Raw genomic sequence first — 26,077 nt, forward strand, 5'->3', positions numbered from 1 at the left:
AAAGGGAAGCAAAGATATGGATCACTATCTGAAAGGGTATATAAGAGTAAGCATTTAAAAAATTCGTGTGTGTCTCTGTGCGTACTGGATTGTAACATAAGCTACTTGAAAGAATGAACTCTAGTATCTCAACTGATTTTTGAATCTTCTTGCACTTTTGCATTCAACAATGGTTGTTGAACATAGTAAATCAATTATCCTTCTAATTATCCGAAAAGAGTTTATTTTATTTTGCTATTTCTTCCTTCTGCTCCAAATCATTGATTTGAGTCCCAGTTTCCTTCCTTTCACTGTTTGTTCCCTGTATATTTTCCTTTATTTCACTTTTCATAGCCTTCACTTTTCCCTCCATTTTGCAACCATACTCAACCATTTCTGTGAGCATCCTGATTATCAGTGTTTTGTACTCTGCACCCGATAGGTTGGCTGTCTCTTCATCACTTATTTCTATTTTTGGAACTTTGATCTGTTCTTTCATTTGGGTCATATTTTTTTTGTCTCAGCATGGCAGTCCTGTTTTGTGGTAAGGGGCAGGGACTTACATATTTGCCATGGCAGGGCAAACCTCGTGGCAGTGCTGTGGCTCTGTATGTGGGAGAGGTGTCCAAGAGGGAACACTGCCACTTGCTGGGCTCTCAGTCAGGTTTCAGTCACCTCCCCCACTACTCACAAGCAAATTTGGCCCTTCTGGTGCTGATTCCTGGTGGGTGGGTTTGTGTATGTCCTAGGACCCTGTGGGTCTCTCAAAGGAACTTTCCTGTGAGGCTTGAAGTTTCTCCTGCCTCCCAGCCTAATTTTCAAATTTTATATAGTTACTTACAGAGAATTGCTTTTGCCTTTTCATAACCTTGATATAAAAAGTTATATATACTAGCCTACCTTTTACAAAAATACATTATATCCAAAATACATTTATTTTGCAATCAGGATACTTTTTAAGACACTTTTTAGTCTTAAGTATAAAAGGAATTTGAAGTGATAGGAGAAATAGTTTATTTTTATTTAGGAAAGTAAATTTCAGTGTGATGATCAATTTTATAACAATGCTCTGAATTCAAATAGAGCCTCAGTTTTAAAAAAATACATGATACAATAGCTTCTCTGGTTTTCACAAGTGTACTTGCAGGTGAAACCTGGAATAAAATAACTTGTCAATAATAAATGTTATATATGTCTTGAAATTCCAGTTTTTGAATTTTTAGTGCAAAGAAAAATGTACATCTTTCTTCCTCATTTTTCTCCATAAAATACAGTTGTGGTATTTACATTTCAAATTGCTCTTGAAATGTTTTCTGTATATACTGATATCTGTGTTATTGTTGTCAGTACATTTTGCATTTAAAAATGTTTTTGCAGCCCTTCTCGGTGTGGCTCAGTTGGTTGGGTATTGTCCTACAAAGGGAAAAGTCATTGGTTCAATTCCCAGTCAGGGCATATGCTTTTGTTGCAGGTTCAGTTCCTGGTTGTGAGTATGAGAGGCAACAAATTGGTGTATCTCTCTCACATCAATATTTCTCTTCCTCTCTTTCTCCCTCCCTTCTCCTTTCTCTAAAAATAAATGAAATTATTAAAAATTTTAAAAAATGCATAAACTTATTGTATATAACAATAAATGGGCAGATATGGATAAAATATCTATCTAAAATAAGTTACATAGGTTCTTTTGAATTGGTGTTTCAGGATCTTTAGGGTGTAATCCCAGCAATGGTCACACTGCCAGGTCAAAAGGCAGTTACATTTTTAGTTTTTTGAGAAAATCTCATACTGGTTTCCATGGTGGTAGTACCATTCTGCATTCCTGCCAACAGTGTATGAGGGTTCCCTTTCTCTACAACCTTGCCAGCAGTTGTCAGTCGATTTGTTTATGATGGCCATTCTGACCAGTGGGAAGTGGTATGGAATTGTGGTTTTATTTGCATGTCTCTAATGGCTAGTGATGTTGAGCATTCTTTCCTATGTCTCTGGGCTCTCTGTATGTCCTCCTTGGAGAAGTGTCTGTTCAGGTCCTTTGCCCATTTTTTAATTGGATTGTTTGTCTTCCTGGAGTGGAGTCATGTGAATTCTTTATATGTTTTGGAGATCAAACCCTTGTCCAAGGTTTGGCAATATATCATCAGCAATATAGTTTCCCATGTGGTTGGTTCCCTTTTCATTTTGCTGATTTTTTTTAGCTGTGAAGAATCTTTTTATTTTGATGAAGTCCCATTTGTTAATTCTTTCCTTTATGCCCCTTGCTTTAGGGGTTATATTTAAGTCTTTTATCCATCTTCAGTTTATTTTTGTGTATGATGTAAGTTGGTGGTTGAGTTTCTTTTTTTTTTTTTTGCATGTAGCTATCCAGATCTCCTAACACCATTTGTCAAAGAGGCTGTTTTTACTCCATTTTATGCTTCTGCCCCCTTTGTTGAATTTTAATTGACCATAGAGACATGGCACCCCAATGTTCACATCAGCACAATTTACAATAGTCAAGTGCTAGAAACAACTTAAGTGCCCATCAGTAAATGAATGAATAGAAAACTGTGGTACATTTACACAATGGAATACTACCCAGCGGAAAGAAAGAAGGAACTCCTACCCTTCACAATAGCATGGATGGAACTGGAGAGCATTGTGCTAAGTGAAATAAGCCAGCTGGGAAAAGACAAATACCATATGATCTCCCCTATAAGTGGAACATAATCAACAAAACAAACAAGCAAGCAAAATATAACCAGAGACATTGAAATTAAGAACAAAGTGATAGTAACCAGGGGGGAGGAGAGGGGGGTATAAAGGGGGAAGGAAGAGGAAGGGTCATCAAGGAATGTGTATAAAGGACACATGGACAAAGCCAAAGGGGGGTAGGATTGAGGGTGGGGGTGGGGGCAGTGGGGGAGAGTGGTGGGGGAAAATGGAGGCAACTGTACTTGAACAACAAAAATAAAATAAGGTACCTAAATTATATCTTAAAGTTATTAAATTTTAAAATAAAATTTGTATAACTTTAATGTATTTATGACTTCTAACAAAAATGTAAGAAAAACTAAATATATGTTACTACCTACTAAATATATGTAATATCAAATTATTATTCTTACCTTCATTTAAGAAACAGTTTTTTTTAAGGATGCATTCCAGAAGAAAAGGATTCAAGTATTGTGCCAGCATAAACCTTTCTGAACTTGGACTAAGATAAAACACTTCCTTTCTTTTCACTAAGTGTTACCTTCTATTTGACCACTGAAATTTTCTAACATTAGTATACATTTTGTTGAAATCAAACTCAAAAAGTTGCCACTGCAAGTCTGTGAGTCACTGAAGTCTCCAAGCTAAGGATTTTTATTTAGCTGTATTTCTTTCTGAATATTTTGAGCCTCCATATTTGTATTTTTTTTATTATAGGCAGGGACAGATCCAAATTTTGTGGTGTCTGAAGTTTACACAATTTAGGGTGTCCTGTTTGGAAAACACAATACAAAATGAAGTACAAAATCAAGTATGAGAAACAAGTACAAGTGAAGGGCCCTTGAAGTTTAGTTTCCTGGTAAATTCCTTTCTCATGATGTATTAAGCATAATTTTTCCCACTTTTAGTTGAACCACTTGAATACAAATGATTTAAGTAATATTTCCCAAGATCAAATTACTAGAAATAGCAAAAATACCAGTTTTTATTATTCCATAGCCCATGCAATGTAGACATGGGAAGAAGAGAAGAATATGTAGACTGTAAAATATTGACGAAATGCTATAAAAGGCTCTGAGACAAGCTATCTGGAGACCCTGGAGTCATCAGGATAGGCTTTCAGAATGTGGCTTAAGATTAGCTTTGAAGATTAGGTTACTTTTTTTTTTTTTGAGGAACCTCCATACTGTGTTCCATAATGTTTGTACCAATTTACATTCCCACTAAGAGTGTATAAGGATTCCCTTTTCTCCACATCTTCACCAATAGTTATCTTTTTTTTTCTATGATAGCCATCCTAACAAGTGAAAGATGATATTTCATTGTGGTTTTGACATGCATTTCCTGATGATTTGTAATGTTGAGCACCTTCTAATATACCCTTTAGCCATTTGTAAGTCTTCTTTGGAAAAATATGTTTCCTTTGCCCATTTTTAATGGAATCTTTTTCTTTGCTGTTGAGTTACATGAGTTGCCCATGTATTCTGAGTATACACCCTTCATCAGCTATATGGTGTGCAAATACAGTTGTACCTTGGTACTCGTTGTTAATTTGTTCCAGAACCTGTGACAAGTGCAGCCTGCGAGTCCTGAACAGGACTGGAGATGAAGCATTTTCTCTTGTGGGGCAGCATCGTGTGGTAACACACAATTTCTAGCAAGTGCAATGAGTCCCAAGCAAGCGTTGGGTGCTGAAAAAATTCTTTCTCATCAAAATGCAGCCGAGTATAGGGTTTGACAGGTTCTGATGCTGGTGATTACTGAGGTATGACTGTACTTTCTCCTAATTTGTAGGTTGCCTTTTCATTTTGTTGATGATCTCCTTTGCTGTGAGGAAGCTTTTTATTTTAATGTAGTCCTGTTACCAGAAAGGGACTGGACCCATAACAGGTCTGCCCCAGGCCAGCTGATAGTATGTGGATTCTTTGTGCAGGAAAGATTTCACAAGATGAGTCCACGTAATTTTGAGGGTATGTTTACTAAATCTGGGACAGTGAAACAAGGAAGAGTCTAGGATAGAAGAAGCAACAGGAGAAAACCAAGGCGGTGCTGCTGTCAGCTCACTGGAAGGTCAGAGATAAGTGAGCCACTACTCATTCCTCACCTGGCTACAAGTCCTCCAATACCTACCACAGTTTTCTAAGGAAAAGGAGTCAATATTTCAAGCTCCTTTCTACAATGGTGATTCCATATGTAAATTATATTACAGTGTATCCTCAGGAAGTGAAATGCTGATGGTACTTATAAATCACTTTTTTGGTATGTTTGAAGGGCACAATTGAACTAACTCTGAGACTAAGTTTACATTTTTAATGAAATTTTATCTTAATCATTGTACCTATTGAACTTACTAAAATTGGGAAGGTTTTTTTCCTTAGAAATAATTCCTCAACTTCCTTGACACACTTTTAGTCTTCTTTTTTAGCATTTTCATCAGGTATTTTCTTCCTATACTGTGTATTTAATTAACTAAGATGCATTGTTTTTTATGCTTTTTCTATTGCCTTCATTTAGAATGCCATGTCCTCCACTTTTTCACTACTGCCTTTATGTATTGAAATTCTGCTTCTTCCACAGCATTGTGATTATAATAGTATACTGTATTACAAACTGTATTATACTTCAAAGTTGTTAAGAAACCAGATCTCAAATGTTCTTGCCACTAAAAGAAATGATAATTATGGGACAAAAGGTATTACCATAATTCTATGTTGGTAATCATATTGCTATATTAATATATATCAAAATGACCCATTGTATACCTTAAACTTACACAATGTTATGTCAATTATATTTCAAAAATCTTATACTTCTCAAAAAAGGAAGAGTGTCATATGTTTTCTGAAGCATTTCTTGATTCTGTTACTATGGTCTTTCAGTTAGATATGTGATCATTTTTATTGTAGTATTTTTCACATTCTTCCCCATTTTACATCCTTAGAGCAGGAGCTAGTTCATACATCATTGCACCCCTTCTATTGCATCCTTCTGATATGTAAATAATTGGTACTCAATGAAAGTCATAATGACTGACAAATAAATATGAAGGAACACATAACTAAGTAGCAAAATGATAAGCATCTTCAACTAGCTTTACAAATTTGAATAATTTGTCATAGTCCATGTGAGAAGCTACTTAGTTCAACCACCTGATGAAAGGATAGCAACAGTCATCCAAGATAGAAATTTTATTTTAAAATCTTTCAAGACGAGAGATATCACATTCTGATTTTTAGTGACCTTAGGAAAGTTTCTTGGTTAACGAATCCCAACAGGTGGTTTTCAGGAAGTTTTACTAAATTTAAAAATACAAAAAAAATGCTTTCCAACAATGATTAAATTTAGCAAAGAGTAAAAATTGTTTTAACTGAATGTATCTGATTTCAAAACAGCTGAGGTAGTGACGGCTACCAAAGTCTGAATCTTCCAACCCAGAAATTATGTAGAAATTAACAAGAAAAAAAAACTTTCTATATAACTTTGAGAATATAGAACTTGCAAATTACCCATAGTTAAAAAAAATTGAGAACTATTTCCCAAAATTTTGCGCCAAGTCCAATCCTAGAGCAAGTGGAAAGAGAAGGGAGGACTCAGGGAGACTGCAGGAGTGAGAAAAGAGGAGAATGGAAGGTCTAAGAGTGAACTGTTAGAGGATCTGAGTGAAGGGTGTGGGAGCTCTCAGTACTGTACTTACAGCTTTTCTGTAAGGCTGACATATTAAAAGTATTATCAAGAAATTAAAAGGTGAAGTAATTCAAAGATAGGTAGTAAACAACGGAAACAAAAATGGCAAAATGTTGATAATTGTTGAAGGTGGGCAATGGGTAAATAAGGATTCATTATGTTATTTTCTGTACTTGGTATATTTTTGTAAACCTCCATTATAGACTTTTAAAAGGGCGTGAATCTGCAGTAATGTTTTCATTGATAATGTAAATTTACTTATTAAACATTGTTGCCTTTAGGGCACTTAAGATGTTGAAATAAACTAACAGCAAGATATTCTATATTCATGGATTAGAAGACCAATATTATCAAGATGGCTTTACCACTCAAATTGATCTATAGGTTTAACTCATTCCCTATCAAAATTTCGCCTGCTTTCTTTGCAGAGATTGACAAGGTGATCCTAAAATTTATGTAGAAATTCAAGGGACTTAGATAGCCAAAATAATCTTGAAAATGAATATTATTGGAAGACTCACATTCATCAATTTCAAAACATACTACATTGTCACTTCAGTCATCAAGACATGGTGGTAATGGAATCAATCATTGGAGCTGAACTGAGAGTGTAGAAATAAACCTTACATTTCTGACCTACTGATTTTTTGATAAGGGTGTAAATGCAATTAAATGAGAATAATCTTTGTCAATAAATGGTGCTGAAACAACTGCATATTCACCTGAAAAAGAAGGAGACTGGCCCTCTACTTCACACCAAATACAAAAATTAACTAAGATTTGATCAGGAACCTAAATTGAAGAGCTAAAATCATACATATAAAGCTCTTAGGAAGAAAATTTAGTTGTAAATATTTGTGACCTTGGATTAAGCAATGGTGTCTTAGTTATGACACCAAAAGTACAGGCAACAAAAGAAGATAAATAATAAGTATGGATGAGGATGTGGTATAATTAGAGCCCTCATACACTGCTGGTGGGGATGGACAATAGTGCAGCCACTTTGGAAAGCAATCTGAAAATTCCTCAGCAAATCAAACAAAGACATAGCGTATGAACCAGCAATTCTATTCCTAGTTACATACCCAAGAGGAATGAAAACGTTCCCACACAAAAACTCATACATAAATGTGCATAACATTATTTGTAATAGGTGAACAATGGAAACAAACCAATGTTCATCAGCTGATAAGTAGATAAACAAAAAGTGGTATATCCATACAATGGAATATTATTTGGCAATAAGAATAAATGAAGTGCTTAAACAACATGGGTGAAACTTGAAAACATACTAAATGAAAGAAGCCAGTCATGAAAAACTGTATATGTGACCTATTTATATGAAACATCCAAATAGGCAAATCTATAGAGATAAAAAAATAGGTTATTGGTTGCCTACAGCTGAGGAGAGGGGATAAATAAGGGTTGGGGTGTAATGGCTGAAGTATGGAATTTCTTTTTGGTAAAAACAAAAGTTCTATAATTGATTGTGGATATGGATGCTCAACTTTGTGAAGCTATTAAAAGCAATTTTATTGTACACGTTTTCCCTTCCCTGCAATCATCAAACTGTTGCCCATGTCCATGAGTCTTTTTTCCTTTTTGCTCTTTTTTTGTAAAAAAGAAGAAAAATTTACCCTTTGTGACAATATGGAAGGACCTAGAGAACATTAGGCTAAGTGAAATAAGCCAGTCAGAGAAAGACAAATACCATATGATTTCATCATATGTGGAATCTAATGAACAAACTGAACTAACAAGCAAAATAGGGACAGACTCAAAAATAGAGAGCAAGATGACAGCTAAGGAGGCAGGGAAAAGTTAGAGGATGAAGGGATTGAGAAAAAAAGATTAATCGTATACTTTAAATGAGTGATTATATAGTATGTGGATATTTCAATAAATTTGTTTTTTAAAAATTTTTTGATCATTCTGTTGTAAAGCAATTTAAGTTTTGTTAGAGAACAGCCATACCTACAAAATATGTTAGTATGATTTGATAATGTTTTCAGCATGCATTTCAATAATTACTACTGTTAAAAAAGTACTTTTGAAGTTTTCTAAAAAGAAGTTTTCATATTTTGAACAGATAAAAGTGTCGTTTATTTTTCATTAGTAGTATCCACAGTACATCAACAGATACTAGAATCATTTGGGATTTAAGTATTAAAATGTAACTAGAATTACCCTTAAGATGAAGTTTTGTTAAGAAAGGGAAGCTGCATTTGCAAGTACACTGTTATACACATCTAAGATAGTGCTGGTTGGTTATTGAATATTAGTGTCATGCAGATCACTGTTATTTCACCAATTTTATAGACAAAATTATTGTCTTCTGTCATTTATCTTAAATCTCAGTTAAATATAGATTCTCAGAGTGTGAGGAGGGATGTTACATGTAATTTAGGACTAATTTTAAGTTAAATTATTTACCTGTTCTGACCAAGTAAGAAAGCCACATAGAGGATAATCGGGTGGCTTTGTTGAGAACTGGGACTGTGAGAGGCTGAGTCATGGGTGACTTCAGCTGTTGATTCTAACTTAATCCAGAATGGTCTCTGTGATCTTTGTGGATAAGGAAAATGGTGAACTAAGTACCCGAGTGGCTTCCAAGGACGGGCTGAAGCTGTGGTCCGGGCCTTTCAAAACTTTAAATGAAAGATCTCATGTTGCATTACTACATGTTGGCAAAATGTGCGATGCTCCATCACCCTTACCTAAAGCTTCCAGAAAGGCTTGGGAACTGTCAGCTACAGAAAAGTCAGTAAAGACTAATGGACCTCTCAGACTGAGACAGAAAACCTTCTCTGCTAAAAAGATGACTAAGAAGACTGTTAAAGCAAAAGGCTCTGTTCCTGCCTTGGGTGACATGTATCCAGATACAGAAAACTTATTTCCTTTCAATCTTCTAGATTTTGAGAGTTTAGACTTGCCTGAAAAACACCAGATCACACAACTCGCCTTGAATGGAGTACTGCCTCTCCTGATGCTCGATGAGGACAGGAAACTTGAAAAGGTTTACACCTTAGTCCTCCTTCACCTCCGAAGATGCCCTCTCTCCCGTGGGAGTTCAACATTGCAGTCTCCTTCAAGCATTCTGTAGATGTTGAATTGCCACCCGTTTACTCTGCCTTAGAGATTTAAGTTTGTTAGTGCTTTATAGTTTGTGTGTATGTATTAACAGTTTGTATTAATAAAGCAATTCTTTAACAGATAGACTCATCTTTAAATATAAAAACTGGGACTATGATAAGGATCTTGAAAAATGAAGATTCTTGATATAACAAATCATAAGTTTGAGCTTTGCATTGTTCTGAATGGGAGAATAAATTGAGCAAGTTTCCACATTTCAATAATTTTTCTCAAGTTTTAATCATAAGAACAAATGTATAAAACAAATTACTGTAATCCCAGGACATAATCAATTTGTGTTATTTTAAGGTTGAATAAGATAATGATAGTAGAAGTGGCAAAATACAGCATTTTATAGAGTGTTAATATACTGAAGTTTTTCATTAAATTGGATCAAAGGCAAAATAGCTTTACTTTTCTCTATATGATCTTAAATAACAGTTTTTTACTTAGTTGTGAAATTAAGTTGTGAAGTGGTGAAATATGGACAGTCATAATCCAGAAGGATTCTATAGATATTTCTACCATTAGAGTCCAGAAAGATTTTTATTAGTGTTACTTATATTTTAAACATAACTACAATTGGAATAATAGATTAAAGTGTGAGCTTTCTAAATAGAACAAACATTACTAATGTTTATTTAGTATCTTTCCCTTTCCCAAGGCCATTAAAAGCATTGCACTTGGTATCTTCCCTTCCCCTGACTTTTGAAAGGCTAAGGCAAAGCAGTTAAGGGATTCTATCAGGTCAGGTAGAGAGGAAAGAAAAAGATGAGGGATTGAGTTTTGGGGGAGTTTTATTGGAGAGGGAATCTGGTGAAACTGGAGCATGAGGGAAGTACATAGAAGAAATATGGGTATTTAAACGTATTATTCAAAAAATGATAAAGAAGTTATTTTAAAATTAGTTTTCAATTGCCATTAGGTTCTTCTAGCTATAACACAGCTTGAAATGAGACAACATGGGTCAAAGATTTAATAATGCTCAGAATTGTCAATAATTAGAAAGGTACTGTGGGGGCAGAGAGCATAATCTAATCTAGATGTGGTAGATACTGCCACAAGGTGACATTCATTGTTTGTAATTTTTGCTGATCAAGATTTGCTATTCCTGTTAAGGAACAAGTTATGTAGCTGATTTATGACCTACCACTTTTTATCATATGAATACCAGTTTTATTTTTTTCTCTTCCAGAGCATTGAATTTTATGTTGCCTTGGGGGAAGGGAACATAGGAAGGATAAGTGGAGTAAAATTTGACCCAGGACGTCTTCCTACATATAAAACAAACTTGGCAAATCTGGGTTTTCTTTTCTTGCCCTGTCATCCATCCTACTCTTAACAAAAGTGATAGCATTTTCTCTTAATGGAAATGTAGGACATGGTCATTAAAGTAACCATCTGTCAGATCAGTTCTTCAGCATTTTAATATCAATCAATGCAGTACCGTATTTTTCAGACTATAGGATGTACTTTTTTACCACATTTTTTGCTTCGAATTTTTTTTCTATTTTCCTCCTCTAAAACCTAGGTGTGTCTGTTTTTTGGACCATAAGATGCACCTAGGTTTTAGAGGAGAAAAATAGGAAAAATTTTTTGAACCAAGAAATGTGGTTTTTAAAAAAAATGTGTCTTATAGTCCAAAAAATGCAATAACTGTTTATCTTCTAGTGTTATTTATTGTTTTAGCACTGAAAATTAAATTTATCAAGATACAGCCCTGGCTGGTGTAGCTCAGTGGATTGAACGTGGGCCTGTGAAGCAAACAACCGCGGTTCGATTTTCAGTCAGGGCACATGCCTGGGTTGCAGGCTAGTTCCCAGCAGGGCACGCATGAGAGGCAACCATATCAGGCAACCATACACTGATATTTCTCTCCCTCTCTCCTTCTCTTACCCTCTAAAGATAAATGAATAAAATCTTAATAAACAGATAGATAGATTTATCAAGATACGACCAGTAGAAGAGTCCTAGAGTAATCCTTGATATATAACTTGAAAGAGAATGGTCTTTAATATTGTCTGTATATGTAGTATAATCATTGCATGTTGTTTCTATATATAAATTTCCAAAATGAAAAAAGGAAGCAATTTTCATAGATTGTCACTGATACCGCATAGATTTTTCCTAAGAACATTTTTTTATTTTACTGGGCTTTTTATCATCAATATTTATGATGTCATCTAGCTTAAAATGCCCAATATTTATTTTAGAGCAGAATTGATTATTAGTCATGTAGGAAAAATAGTCAGTCTATTGGGGCCTTTCAGATGAAACCTAACATGTAAGGCTAAACTTTTATGGATTAGAAAGATTGATCATCAGTGTTTTTGTTTTTTATTCTGTGGAGAAACAGAAATTAGAAAAGTTAATTGAAAATGTAGAATTGGTAAAGACTAATTTAGTTCTGCTTTTTGTTGGTAATATGACCTCTACTATCGTTACCACTCAAATTACTTCATTAACAAAGAGAAATCTCAGAGTTAGTAATTAGTTGAGTTCAGAAATATGTACACAGCTTGCAAACTGGAAAAGTCTATTAGTTGGAAACTATTTGTGTATTGTTTTCTTGCAGGGAACAAATCACAAGACAGTGGCATAGCTGAAATGGAGGAACTTCCTGTACCACGTAACATCAAAATAAGCAACATTACATGTGATTCATTCAAGATTTCATGGGAAATGGATTCAAAATCAAAGGACCGTATTACACACTATTTTATTGACCTCAACAAGAAAGAGAACAAGAACTCCAATAAATTTAAACACAAGGTAAAATCCTAACACATATTTACATCTTAAAAACTTTCTAAGTTTTTAAGTATGAGGATATTTTGAAAGAAGGAATAATGTTCTATTAATTACTTATATGATTTATTTGACATCGAGAAGAATAAACATTATGTCACTTAAAAAACTCTATCCCTCTAGGAAACTTTGTAAGAAAGACTAAGTATGTTGCTTAAAAAAAGTGAAATTATTACTCTCATACAAACATAAAAAATGAACATATGTTGAAGATTTTATTTCACTCATTAATGAGGTAACTGATGAGGTATTATTACAACCAGTTCAAAGAATAACCCCCCCAAAACACAGTTATAGATCAGGATATTGAAATAAATGTGTGAGTGGAGGCAAAACTGTGGGGTTGGGGGAGGGAGCAAGGGCAGGAATAGAATGGAAGATTGTCCCTCCCACTGAACAAAATTCATTTGCATGTAATTAGACAAGGATAACTGAATTGTTATCAGCTATCTACAAATTACAGAGTTGTAAAATAGCTCCTACAGAGTCTGAAGAAGATAAGCAGAAGAGTGTGATATAGGTGATGCATAGATTTCCATTGAAGCACTTACTTTTCCCTATAACTGTCAAAAGAAGGATGTGATAGACCTTATAAACATAGGGTATTTGATGAAAAACTTTAGGACTAAGGATGCTTAATGTAACCTATTATTTTATGGTTTGAAAATGAAAATTAACCTTTTGCTATTTTAGAGATGTAACATTTCTCTGATATTTATTTTCATACTATATACTTAACACATACCTTTTCTATTACACATCTCCCTTCAGAAGTAGCTATAAAAGGATAATAGTTAACCTGGTTTAAGTAGTCTCTTATATTTCAGTCCTCCCACTGATGACATGGTCTTTTTTTTATATTGATACTAAGGTTAACTTGACAAGTATTTTCAAAGTACTGACTTATCTTATCTGGAAATTTTTTATTTTTCTGTATGCACATTTATACATACCAATTATAGGTGAGGAAAGGGAAGGTCTCCGGTTCAATTCCTGGTCAGGGCACATGCCTGCGTTGCAGGTTCACTTCCTGGTCAGAGTGTGTAGGAGAGGCAACTTGTCAGTATTTCTTTCCCACACTGATGTTTCTCTCTCCTTCTCCCCCCTTGCCCCTCTCTCTAAAAATAAATAAGTTTAAAAATCTTTTAAAAAAATGTTCTCTCCCTTTAATATAAAATATTTAGTAATGGACTACTCATTAAATTATTGGGTAGTATAAATTAAGCAAATATTTAAAATACTAAATCTGTTGAATTTTATTCCCTCTTGTGTTTCTGTTTTATTTTATTATTTAGTATTAACATCAGGTTTTAAGGAAGATATATAAGGAATGTACAGATAAGAGCATTATACTGGAAATCAAGAAAACTAAAATCTAAGTACATTTGTGCTACATGACCTTGGGCAGTCTCTCGATCAAGTTGGGCCTTAGTTTTCACACCTGTAGAATAAAATTTGAATATAATAATGTTTAAATATCTAAGCAGAAAAATTCTCTCATTAGTTGTAGAGAAACTTTTAATAAGTTCCTCTTTTAAAAGGAACTTATTAAAAGTTCCTCTTTTAAAAGGAACTTATTAAAAGTTCCTCTACAATGTTTACAACTACTTTGTTATACTGCTAAATTAATTTACGTCCTTTTTTCTTTTTTCTCTCCCTCTCTCCCTCCTTCCTTCCTCCCTTCCTTTCTTAGGATGTTCCGACAAAATTAGTGGCAAAAGCTGTTCCCTTGCCAATGACTGTCCGTGGGCACTGGTTTCTGAGCCCAAGAACTGAGTATACAGTAGCAGTGCAGACTGCCTCAAAACAAGTTGATGGTGATTATGTTGTGTCTGAATGGAGTGAAATTATAGAATTCTGCACAGCAGGTAAGAGAAATAGATACAAATAAAAGAAAAAATATTATGTAATAATTTCTGGAAAGCTGATTACAGAAAGATTTTTTTTGGTAATTAAAAGGTGATATGTATCACATAGTCATTGGTGTATTGCCAGTAACATTGTGTAACAGAACATACTGTGTTGAATTGATTGGAAGGAGCTGAGGTTCTCAGTAAAAGCTGGATAATGGTATTAGATTAGTTCTTTGTTGCATGCATAGTTTGATTTTTCAAAGTGAAAGCTTTGAAAATGAAAATTGATGCAATTCGAAAACATACTCAGCATATTTTGAGAAAGCTATTTTTTCTCTTTTTTTTCTTTTTTCTCTTTTATTGACAGAAACAGCCTTCTCTAATTTAGGATAAAAGAGGCAGATCCCCATGACTGTACCTCACCAGAAATGTTACTGGATTTTCTTCACTTGAGTGCTGAAAACCTACCTCTAACTTAGTGTCTTGTAGTGTGTGTGTGCTTGTGTACCTTTACTTCGTTAGAAAATAACCTCATAGCTTCCTTTCCATTACTACAAGCCCTTATTATATGAAATATTACAGGGACTTACCTAAGAAGATAAAAAAGATGAACAGTGAAAGGACAGCAAACTCACAGTTATTAACAGCCACACCTAAAACAAAAGCAAATTAAGAGGACAGCTAGATCAGGAGTGAACAATAGAAATGAAGATCACGTGGAGGGTTAGCAACAGGGGAGTGGGAGAAGGAGAAGGGGGGAGAAGGTATAGAAAATAAGTAGCATAGACAGTAGATAGAAAATAGGGGGGAGGGTAAGAATCGTATGGGAAATAAAGAATCTAAATAACTTGAGACACGTGTTCATGAACTAAAGGGGGGGAATGGTGGGGGATGGGTGTGCAGGGTGGAGGGGAATGAAGGGGGGGAATAGAACAAATGTAATGGCATAATCAATAAAATAAAAAATATATTAAAAAAAGAAAATAACCTCACAGCTATTTGGTATTGGGATATCTGATGTGGAGAGCCCATCCCCTCTTATCTTAAACTGTACCTTAGTATTCTTTTATATTTGAAATGTTAGCATTCATCTCTTCATTTATCTATTTATTTATTCATTCAGTCAAGAAACATATTTATTGAGTACTTAAGTAGGCATTGAAGGGATACAAAGATATCTCTACCTGAATACATCTGTCATTTTCCCTGTTTCTTAGAATGTTGCTTTGTTTCCTCTTTATCTAAGTGATTGTTTCCTTAATAAATTGTAGAGAGAGGCTGAGTGTTTTACATAAAGGAGCTTGTAGAAAAAGTCTTAAAAACAATTAGCCTCACTTACTGCAGGTTGCTTAGCAACTTCTCTTGGCTGAGGTATCTTTCAGATAAATCAGCTATTTTTCTCCCCACAACCTAATGCTTGCATTATTTTACACAGAATTTGCTTAGGTACTGCTTTATCTCAGCATGTTTTGTTGTTTCTTAACCTAAAACTGAGTATAAAACTTCTATAGATATGCTGAATCGTTGAAATTTAATTCTATTATTTTGATTTTATCATTAACCTTTTTGTTTATTCTATGAGAAAATCACTGAGGATTGCAACATCTTTGTTTGCTAAGGATTTCAATGTTTGAGACTAAAGAAAATATCTCTATTACCTTATTTTCTCTTATCTAAGATGTCATTGATTTTAAGATTCACCGTTTTATGTATCACATTTATTGTCAGACTCATGTCAGAGATGCTAAAATGTTTTTAAAAATACATTTTGCAACAGATGAAATATGGTATTGATCATAGACCAGTAATCAATAAGGAAATAGCTAAAGATTTCTATAGTGTATCAATAGCAAGTAAAAAATTTTCAACATAATTTATACCTATATTTGATGTGTGATATACCTATATTTGTTAGAATTATTATACCACATCAACTCTGTACCTGAATTAAAATTACTCTTTGGAATCCTTGTGTTTATTTCTCTTACTGCATTTCTTTCCACCTACTTTCATTGTGTCTTCCCAGGGAGATTGAGTAAGACACAGTAAGATATGTACACATTTTCTTTGACATTGTTTGAATTCACACTATTTTCCATACGACTAATGAAACTAAACTGTATCATAGTAGTTGTACATTAAAAAGAGCTATAATTTACCATGCGACATTACAGAAAGGTGTGAAATATTTCTTCTTTATCTTAAAGAAAACCTTTGGCATTTCTACTGAAATTATGTGTATGGATATCATCTGTCAATCGATACACACACATTTACTCTCTTCTATAATCTATTTAACTATATATCTTTTATTTCTATGTATATGAAGGAAAACCTTATATCTTCTTTTATTTACAATGATCTCCCTGTTCTTTTATTTAATTACATCCACCCCATAATTCTTCTAAGGAAGTTATGGGGTAAATAATAAGGAACATCCATCTTTTAAATGTGCCACAATATTTTTAATAATTTATTTTGCATCTTTATTTCCATGAGTAAAATGTATGAGGAACTTAAAGTGTTTAAAGTTTGTCTCAGTTTATTAAAATAACTCAGACTGTTTTACCTCAGGTTTATCAATAACCCCCATTCCTAAATTTTAAGAAAGCTGTTTTGTATAAATTATATTTTGATCTGGACATCTCATTAACTCAAAATTTATTGAGCACATAGTGTGTGCTATGTACTGTGCAAGGTATTGGATATAAAACAGAATGTCACAGGCTAATCTACTTTTAGCCTCCTCTGTGACAGGTAAAACCCTGTGCTTACTTCATAAGTGATTGTTGTCCATATATGTGGCCCTTTCTTTAGACTCCGAGTCTTTATTTTTTAACTTGATCAACCAATTTTGCATGGTACCTTATATATCATATGTTTTAATCTAAATAAATGTTTGTTGAGCCAATGAAGTGGTAAGTAAACAAAATATGAGCAATTCAATTAGGTTGCTTTTATTTGGAAAGGCTTATAATCTTTGTAGATGAAACTTTCTGCTCACATTCTGGTATTGGAGTTTGACAATCATTCTCAATTTCAAAGTTGGTGAAAAGGTTACTTTGAGAGATGCTTTACACTTTCGAAGAGTTTTGTACACATAAAAGCCAGAGACCTGATCTCTAAAATACTAATTATATAAATATGGGGCAAATCATTAAACTATGACAAGCCACAGTTTCTGCATTATTAAAAAGGCCATGTTTAATCTGTCCTGCCAGCCTTAAAGATTGAGAGGGTAAATTAAATGAACATCATTATTTCTACTCCTTTAAGTTCTATTTGCTGTTGTTTTCAGGTTATAAGCTTTTCTTATTCAATTTATCAGCTAATTGAAGAAAAGTTTGTATGGTGCTGATTGACATCACTTGAATCATGCAGTCTATATTCCTTATTAATGTTTTTGTTTCAGGATCTTTCATTTCAAAGCATTAAAAAATGAAAGAGTATTCTAAAAAACCACCATAAGCCATAACAAAAATATTCTTGTAGAAACAAAAATATGTCACACAAAGACAATGAATGTTTGTATTGTTAAGTGCAATTTCCTATTTATTAAGATGAATTTCTAAAAGTGAATTTTAATAATCTTCAATTTATTAAGTAGGCAGTCGGTACTTTTGGTAATGTATTTTTAATAGCAGACATTTTTGTAATTTCCAGACTATTCAAAAGTTCATCTAACACAACTGTTGGAGAAGGCAGAAGTGATTGCAGGACGGATGTTAAAATTTTCTGTTTTTTATCGTAACCAGCACAAAGAATATTTTGACTATATTCGGTAAGGATCAAAAGCACATATATACTTATTCTCTTTACTAAATGACATTCCAAATTCTAGGCTTAAGTTTTCCTTGAGTCTAGCTCTAGGAACTAGCAATTTTAGTCTCCTTTTCAAAATAGTTGATTATATTCTGGTTTTATTTCCCAGAATAATTAAGTAAGAAAAAAGTCAGATCATGGGATTTTTCCCACTTCATTTAGATTCCTTTCCATAATCATTTGTAATACCAATTCCTGTCTATTTGAGTGAAAGATTTTAACCCCCCAGGATTTTAGATTGATGAGCATTTCATGTACACACTCCTCTAATCCTCAATAACTCACTGCCTCTCTTTCATATCTACTACTGAATTTTCTCCTTCTCTTCTGGGTCTCTTTAAAACATTAAAAATAAGAGAATAAAAGAGTAATTATTTCCTGAAATATTATGGTAAATCATGTAGGATTTTCAGATTTATGCCTAACTGGAAATCTCTCAACTGTTATCTTGAATTAATTATTCGTGAGGACAGTCTTCTTTGTTTACTTTTGAATTCTAGTGTTTGGCTATTATTTTTGAGATAGCCCATGTTTACCTCTGAGAGTGGTTTCCAAGAATTCAAAAGGATTTTAACCAACAGGTAGTTTCAATACTTACAACTCTTTCATATTTGTAAGAAAAAATTTCAGGTGCTCACTTCGGCAGCACATATACTAAAATTGGAACGATACAGAGAAGATTAGCATGGCCCCTGTGCAAGGATGACACGCAAATTCATGAAGCATTCCATATTTAAAAAAAAAAAAGAAAGAAAAAATTTCAGGAAGTAAAAAGGTAGATGTGATTTTTAAAGTGAAATTAAGTATTTTAAAATAGTAAATCCTATATGGGTTTTAAAACTTTTAACTTGTAATTACAAATTATAGTAATCCCTATTATTTTTTAAAGCCTTGTTTTCACTTTAATTCTGAAATTGACAGGATTGTATTTGAAAAAAAAATTAGGAACTTTTGTTGTTTGTTTCATACCACCCTAGTTTTTCTTAAATCAAGATCACGGTTCCAGATTTAAATCAGCTCCAAGCTGTGGAAATGCAAAAAAAATTGTTTTGTAAAGAGAGAAATTAACTTAGGCATCTTTGCTGTTCAAAGGAAGTATTTTACAGTATCATGTTTTTATATATTTTGATGGCAAAAAATTTCCTGCCTTTTTTAATATTCTATGAATATAGAATTTAGTTCATAACTCTTTTAGCTGGTAAATTTTCTACCCTTTAGTCTATATAAGTCATGGTGGATACCATTCACTTAGAGAGTACAAATGAGAGATAAAACAGAAATTTTTGTACCTGTCAGCTGTCGAATGGAAATTATCATATATACTCACCAAGAAAAGTATTTTTTATATTTAAGCATAAAATTTGAAAACAAAAAATATCCACTGTTGCTATTTTTTAAATAAGAAATACAGCAGTACAATAAATACATCTTTGGTTTAGATTCCTGGAATATTGCCAGTGTCTATTGTAGGTGGCCACTGGAGGTCAGTATTTCCCTGATTTTCTTTGTTCTTTGGGTGGGAACTGGCCTGTTTTCAGGTCCTTAGATATACAATTGGCTTCATCTGTTTCCCAAAAGTCTTCCAAGAGAGAGTGTGGAAAATGCAAACAATTATCATATGTATTGTATGTATAGTTATTCAAACATACTAGTGGGAAAGATGTATTTACTAATACATTTATTTTTGTTAGATTGTCCACGGTAGTTTTAAAATTCATGTCAATTAGGTTTTTTTTCTGACCAAGAAATTTATTATTTTAAAGAACTCCAAGGTTTGCAACAGAACATCCTTTCCTTAGGGTCAAAACTAGAACTTAGCCACCTATAGGTAATATCAAAGATATCTTCTTCTTGATGTAATATAGGATGAGCATTTAGGCTTTTAATAGTAGACAGTTGACTTTTAGGCCCATCACCATTCAAATCTGTAAATCGGTAGCTTTATCACTATTGTATTGAGTATTGCCATTTCTTTTCTCTTGCAGAGAACATCATGGTAATGCTATGCAGCCTTCTGTCAAGGATAACAGTGGTAGCCATGGCTCTCCTATTAGTGGAAAATTAGAAGGCATCTTCTTCAGCTGCAGCACTGAATTCAATACTGGGAAGCCACCCCAGGATTCACCTTATGGAAGATACAGGTTTGAGATTGCAGCAGAGAAACTTTTTAACCCCAATACTAACTTATACTTTGGGGATTTCTACTGTATGTACACTGCTTATCATTATGTGATTCTTGTTATTGCCCCTGTGGGATCACCAGGAGATGAATTTTGTAAGCAGCGCCTTCCTCAGCTAAATTCCAAGGATAATAAATTTTTGACCTGCACAGAAGAAGATGGGGTGCTGGTTTACCACCATGCCCAGGATGTCATTTTAGAAGTCATTTACACTGACCCTGTGGATCTTTCTCTGGGCACCGTGGCAGAAATCACTGGTCATCAGCTCATGAGTTTGTCTACAGCAAATGCAAAGAAAGATCCCAGCTGCAAAACCTGTAATATCAGTGTTGGACGTTAATGCCCCCTTTTCTTACTTTTATTCAGCCCCTTTCCTTCCTTTAGGAGCATTGATCATCTGTTGTCCATTTTCATCACCAGATGTTTTCCACTGAAGCATGCTCATGTCGCTGGCACCAAAAGCAAACTGCCACTTTACAAATTTCATTCAGAGTCGTTTTAGTGTTTCCTATTCCCTACCCTTCCCTCTCCTTTCTATGAAATATCCTGTTCTCCTGACACTTTATTGCCTAGATGCTGCAATGTTTTTATTTTTTCTTTATGCCAAACATAACAAAAACAATTACATAAACTGCTTTAGCAAAATACAAAATAACAGCTTATAAGTGGTGTTTAAATACGCATTCATTTTAATCTACTGAACAAATATTGGAATAATTCCAAACCGCATGAAGGGTATAATTGCAGCATGAGTTAAATCTTGAAGCCTAGAATTGTCAGCACTTCCAACTTGTTGTTTGACAGTGTTATTTATGTTATTTATATTAGCTAACAGGAAACAACTACTGTGTTTCAACATAATAAATATAATAGAAAAATATTTTATTTGTATTGTATAAAATATTTACAATCATAGAATATATAGTTACATTTTAATAGAATTGTGTACATGTCACGAAATCATTTCCCTTATCAAAGATGTAGTTTGTAAACCTCAAATAGTTGTGTGTCTGTCCTGTTACAAGTAGGTGACTTCAATTAAACAAATTTATGAAGAACATTATTCTGATTCTTAAAAGTTACAAAATATCAGGTAAATACAGCGAAAACAATAAGCCTCTGAAATAGTCAATATTCCTCCCATCCGGACTATATGAAAATGTGAATTTGCTCAACATCATGCTTAAATATTACAGAAAATAGAACTACAAACATGGCTGGTACAAGAGAGAAAATGTCGACCTTATTTTTACAAAAGCAAAAATAATAAACGTGTTTTAGTACAAAATAACACAAAACAACATACACTAAAGTTGATGAAGCAAATAAAATATTCTGGCTTTTTTCCAAGGTGTCATAGCAAACAATTCTCAAATCTTTCATTTTATACAGAATGAAGAATAACTATACTATAGCTCATGAGAAATCTCTTTAACTTTACAAAGTATAGACCTTGGAACATTAAGAAAAATGCATATTCCCAATGGAAAAATAGTTATATAATCTTAGTTATAGTAAACAAAAAGATTAGCAATCATAACTATGATCACATTAGATATATACTGCAGACACTTATCTATCCAAAATACCTATTTTCAAATTTCAGTACAATATTTTATTTTAATATAAACATCTGTCAATCATAGACAAAGATAATTCACAAAGTACATGCTATCAGAATGAACTTTGGTAATCAGAAATGTAAAATTTCAATTAACATAAAATAATGTGCTATTTTTATATAGAAATAAAAAATTAGCAGTGACACATTTCAGTATATTTTAGGGTACTGAACACCTAGCAGACATAGGGGACAAGGTAGTAGATTTTTTTAACACTTAAAAATCTATTAGAAGTTTCAAATAAGTTACATTCTTACTATCTGTATTCCTTCCTACCTAAAAAAGCAGAGTTTCTTTTTCTCCTCTCATTGATTTTTAAAAATCTTGCTTTTTTCCATAAATCAGCATAAGCAATCTTTGGACACCAGACTTTCTCTAACCAGTGGCCCATTGAACAAGTGGATGCCATGTGTTATTTAGAATTGATAAAATATTAGGTGTTTTCTGAAATATACTGACTGTGAGTTTTCTCCTTGGCATAGAGTACATTGAATTTTATTTTTCTAATTATATTATTACATATTGTATTTCCCCCCATGTAAATCTCTTCATCATTTATAATTACACTTGCCATCCCTTCTTAAAAACAGCTAATACTACCACTAAAGTGCTTCAGTTTTCGGTATGTCAAAACTACTTACTCAGCAAGAATAGCAGAGGAAAATAAACTTTATCTTGGATGAAAGTTATCACAAACATTTCTTGAACTTCAAATTGTTTTGGCCACATCTTGCTTGCTGATTAGGACCTCTAGTAGTCTCAATTTGGCTTTTATGTGCTTGTATTCATAGTACTCATCTGCCATGGGTATCCTATCTTCCTTTTGTGGACTTCTGCAAAACAGAAAATACCATCTGTTCACACTGAATCAAATAATTAAAAATCCTTTCATAATTCTTGAAGAAGCTATGGGGTAGCACTTCCCACTTGATTTCTGCATCATGTCTTTTTTACCTTCCCTTTCACCTTCATTCACTCCTTCTTCCATGTGTTATTACATTTCTGTATAACAGTACTTTTTGAGAACTTGAATGCCATAGGTATTTTGCCAATATATAGTCCCGTGCAAGACATACAACAATAGGGCAAGTGAAAAGGTCCGAGGAAAAAAACAAACACCAGAACCTTCAAGGCATTCCTTGTCTAGTCTTTGTCCCATTATCCATGCCACAGGTCCATGCCTGTACAGAATATTCCACCTTTATAGTGATAGTTGTTAAAAAATACCAAGTAAAATACTGTGTAAATCATGCTAACAAGCTTACAATAATAGAAGGAAAAAAGCTCAATGGCTGCCTTACAAACATATTTCCAAGTTTTCTTATAATTGTGTATAGGATCACTGAGAAGTTCTTTAAGTAATTTATGAGTCTAATTTCAGTGGCTCTCTTGGCTCCTGGTTCTAAGATGACATATGGTAATGCATAGATTTTTATACATATGCATTCTAACTACTACTTGTTCTTGCCATTTACCTTGAATAACAATGGGTAACATCTCTTGTCAAAAGCATTTGCCTTCCCACAAAAATATGTTGCCAGGACTTGTTCCCTAAAGAGCAATAATTGCTTCAGGATCTCGGAAGACTCTTATCTCCTTGATTGATAAGATGTCTAATTGCTTTTAAGATATTTCCACCCATGACTTTGAAATAAAAGGGGTAGAAAATATAGATGAAGCACTGCAATTGCTACTAAATATAAAAACAAATACTCTTCAATATTAGAATGGCTGATAATGGGTAAATAGCAAACATTTAATGTTTTATCTATACGCCCTTCTATTTTCCCAGTATGAATAAAGACATTTATATCTCTTACAAATAAAAACACTAATCCCTAAAAATGTAGTTATCTACTTGTGTTGCACCACTGTACGATGCCCTGCAATGTCTAGTGCAGAACTCAGTACTCAAAATCTAGAGACAGGGTTTCTCTTAAATGTCTGAATTATATAACAATTCCTTTGCCTCCATTCTGTATTATGGGCCAAACTTACCATATATGGTGTCTAAACACCTTAATTTGTGTAAATATTCTAACTAAAGAAATTATCTAATTTATAGAAAAACATGAATTGAATAATCTTACGTAACTTTTTCCTGGTCCTGCATTCTCCATTTTGGCTAATAAACAAGAATGTATTGGCCAGAATGAAAAGCTTTGCTAGTATTTCCTGAAGCAGTTTTGCCATTATAGAAAACATAAACTGTTTATTAGCATAGTTCCCAAGTCATAATTGTTAATAATATCAAATCTATATGATTATGCCTCTTGCATGGTAAATATTAAATACATTTATAGTACCTTAAAATTTCTAGTAATCCATTTGCATGATTACTTACTTTATGGATAATTAGGCCTTCCCAATAAAATGTCTTATGAAAACAAGATGAAGATCCATATTTTGTATCCATTCAACTGAATGATTTCATTTATATTGTATCATCCATCACTTTTGCATTTAGTTTAAGGATATTACCACAAGAGGGCAAACAACCTCAGTCAAACATAGACTTGTCTGAAGTTGGTTCAGGACTCACAGGTGTGGTGGAATGCTGTATGTAGAACATAACTAACTTTTCTGTATGTCAGAAGTAATGCCAAATACTACTGCGCATCTATTAGGCAGGACTACTAATACACTGAGAAGTTCTCAAACTCTTTAAAATAGATTTCCAGGTTCAAATAGGTAAAAATGTAAATGTAAAAGTTGTACGGAAATCTTATAAAGGAAACAATGGAAATAGAAATAACCCCCCCCCAAGAAATTATGTTTTATATTCCAAGTTTAATAGCCACATAACATACTAGATTAGGTAACACCAGCATTAAAAGTAACTTGAACTTGTAGCAGTCAACTGGTAAGGAAGATTCCGAGCAGAAAACTAGGTTGGTTACATCTTCATTTGCTGAATACAAAATGTTTCTGACTTAGTAGTTCCAGTTTTAGAGACCATCCCTGGAGGACTGAAATGGGAACACTAAGACTAAGCGGTGAGTAGACCCAAGCTTTCAAATGCTTTAGAAAATAGTCTCTTTCCATCAGGGCATCTCATTCCGCTGCAGTGACAGCAGTCCAGCAAAGGCAGGTGTGCAAATGGGTGGGAATACTGAGGAGCCTATGCAGCAGTGACTCCCACCTCTGCCACCTTCAACTTTGTGATCTGGGGGACATTTGAAGCTTTATTATTATTTTTTTAAGACTGATGCCCCATATGCCAGCTACGGTTTCCCAAAGTATTCTAGGAAATCCAGTCATTTTATCAGGATACCTAATTGGTTTGTCACTGTCTTTTCCAGGAGTAGACCAATAGCCCATACATGTAATTTTGTTGGCTATGCACCAAAATTTAGAGGAAACTAATGGAGTTCATAATGAAGACACTTTGGGTGCACAGGGTTGACATACAAAAGAGAGGACAAATAGAGAATATAGCTGCACATTTATTGAAGGGATAGAAACAATAACTATGAACTTTTGACTAAATCCTGAAAAAGTTAATTAAGGAGAGATCCTAAAATTTAAAGGATATAAAGTAAAGGAAGAATTATTTAATAAGATGGAGAATAATGTGGAACTAAGTAACCAAGGCCAAAGAAGTTACATGAGCTGAAAAATAAGGTTTTGATAAATTCAGTAGTTAATTAAGGTTGGGATTTTTGAAGTTCATCTTTTATTTTTAAACTTTGATGTCATACTTGGTAGCCACAGCCTTTCATAAACATACCTAATAACAGCATTATCAGAATGTTGCATTAGATGAATCCTGGGGTTTCCTTCACTGTGACAATTGTTTGTATCTTATATACAGTCACTGCTCCTCAAAAATTCTAGCTCATTCTTAACAATAATTCCCTAGAGAATATTAACCTAAATATTCCTCCACGCACACTTACCTTCCTGTTTGTTTAAAAAATTGCTCTTCAAATTCTCTTAAGGCTTTCCGAAGTCTCTTCTTGTCAGCCCTAGTTTCTCGGAGATGGTCAAGAAGTACAGGCCTATAGCAGGTAAAGTACATATTTGCCATAATTGAGCTCTGGCATAATTGAGAGATCATCATAAATAGACTTATCTATTTGCCAAAAGCACATTGTGATGCAGACGTGTTTTGCCTAAAAGGGTGTCTTTGGATCGGTAGGGCACATGTAGAGCCACGCCATAGGGGTACACATAAGCAGAGCAAATTACTTTACAAAAACAATGTCATAGGAAAGGGGAGAGAACAAGGACAGATAGGAGGCAAGCAGACTGAGTCCATTGACAAAGTGATGAAGGTAAAACCTGTAAGAATGAATGAGGGAGAAAC

General features: G+C 33.7%; 2 protein-coding genes, 1 non-coding gene and 1 pseudogene across 13 annotated transcripts in view; 3 read left to right on the forward strand and 1 right to left on the reverse strand.

Annotated features, from left to right (window-relative positions):
• The window catches only part of PHYHIPL (phytanoyl-CoA 2-hydroxylase interacting protein like), a 41,457-nt gene extending 20,369 nt beyond the window's left edge, over positions 1–21,088 (forward strand). For 2 of the 3 annotated variants that reach the window (XM_037139932.2, XM_053663997.1), the window contains exons 2-5: positions 12,059–12,255; positions 13,985–14,159; positions 17,808–17,925; positions 19,952–21,088. In XM_037139932.2, the coding sequence (XP_036995827.1) occupies positions 12,059–12,255; positions 13,985–14,159; positions 17,808–17,925; positions 19,952–20,486 (1,025 nt within the window). In that variant the 3' untranslated portion in view covers positions 20,487–21,088. Of the gene's footprint in view, positions 1–9,294; positions 9,368–12,058; positions 12,256–13,984; positions 14,160–17,807; positions 17,926–19,951 lie in introns of those variants that run through there. The other variant, XM_037139933.2, reaches the window with a different exon arrangement.
• Positions 8,903–9,495, forward strand: LOC119049337 (securin-like; annotated as a pseudogene).
• LOC119045298 (U6 spliceosomal RNA) lies at positions 18,597–18,703 on the forward strand. Its single transcript, XR_005081765.2, has one exon. It is a non-coding gene; the product is annotated as a U6 spliceosomal RNA (small nuclear RNA).
• FAM13C (family with sequence similarity 13 member C) overlaps positions 21,078–26,077 on the reverse strand; it is a 126,011-nt gene continuing 121,011 nt past the window's right edge. For 7 of the 9 annotated variants that reach the window (XM_053663996.1, XM_037139927.2, XM_037139926.2 and 4 more), the window contains 2 exons: positions 25,668–25,769; positions 21,078–22,601 (listed from right to left, as the gene is read on the reverse strand). In XM_053663996.1, coding sequence (XP_053519971.1) covers positions 22,478–22,601; positions 25,668–25,769 — 226 coding nt within the window. In that variant the 3' untranslated portion in view covers positions 21,078–22,477. Of the gene's footprint in view, positions 22,602–25,663; positions 25,770–26,077 lie in introns of those variants that run through there. The other 2 variants (XM_053663993.1, XM_037139928.2) reach the window with 2 other exon arrangements.

Source organism: Artibeus jamaicensis, unplaced genomic scaffold, assembly GCF_021234435.1.
Source record: "Artibeus jamaicensis isolate MK-2021 breed Jamaican fruit bat unplaced genomic scaffold, CSHL_Jam_final contig_332, whole genome shotgun sequence".
Classification (NCBI taxonomy): domain Eukaryota; kingdom Metazoa; phylum Chordata; class Mammalia; order Chiroptera; family Phyllostomidae; genus Artibeus; species Artibeus jamaicensis.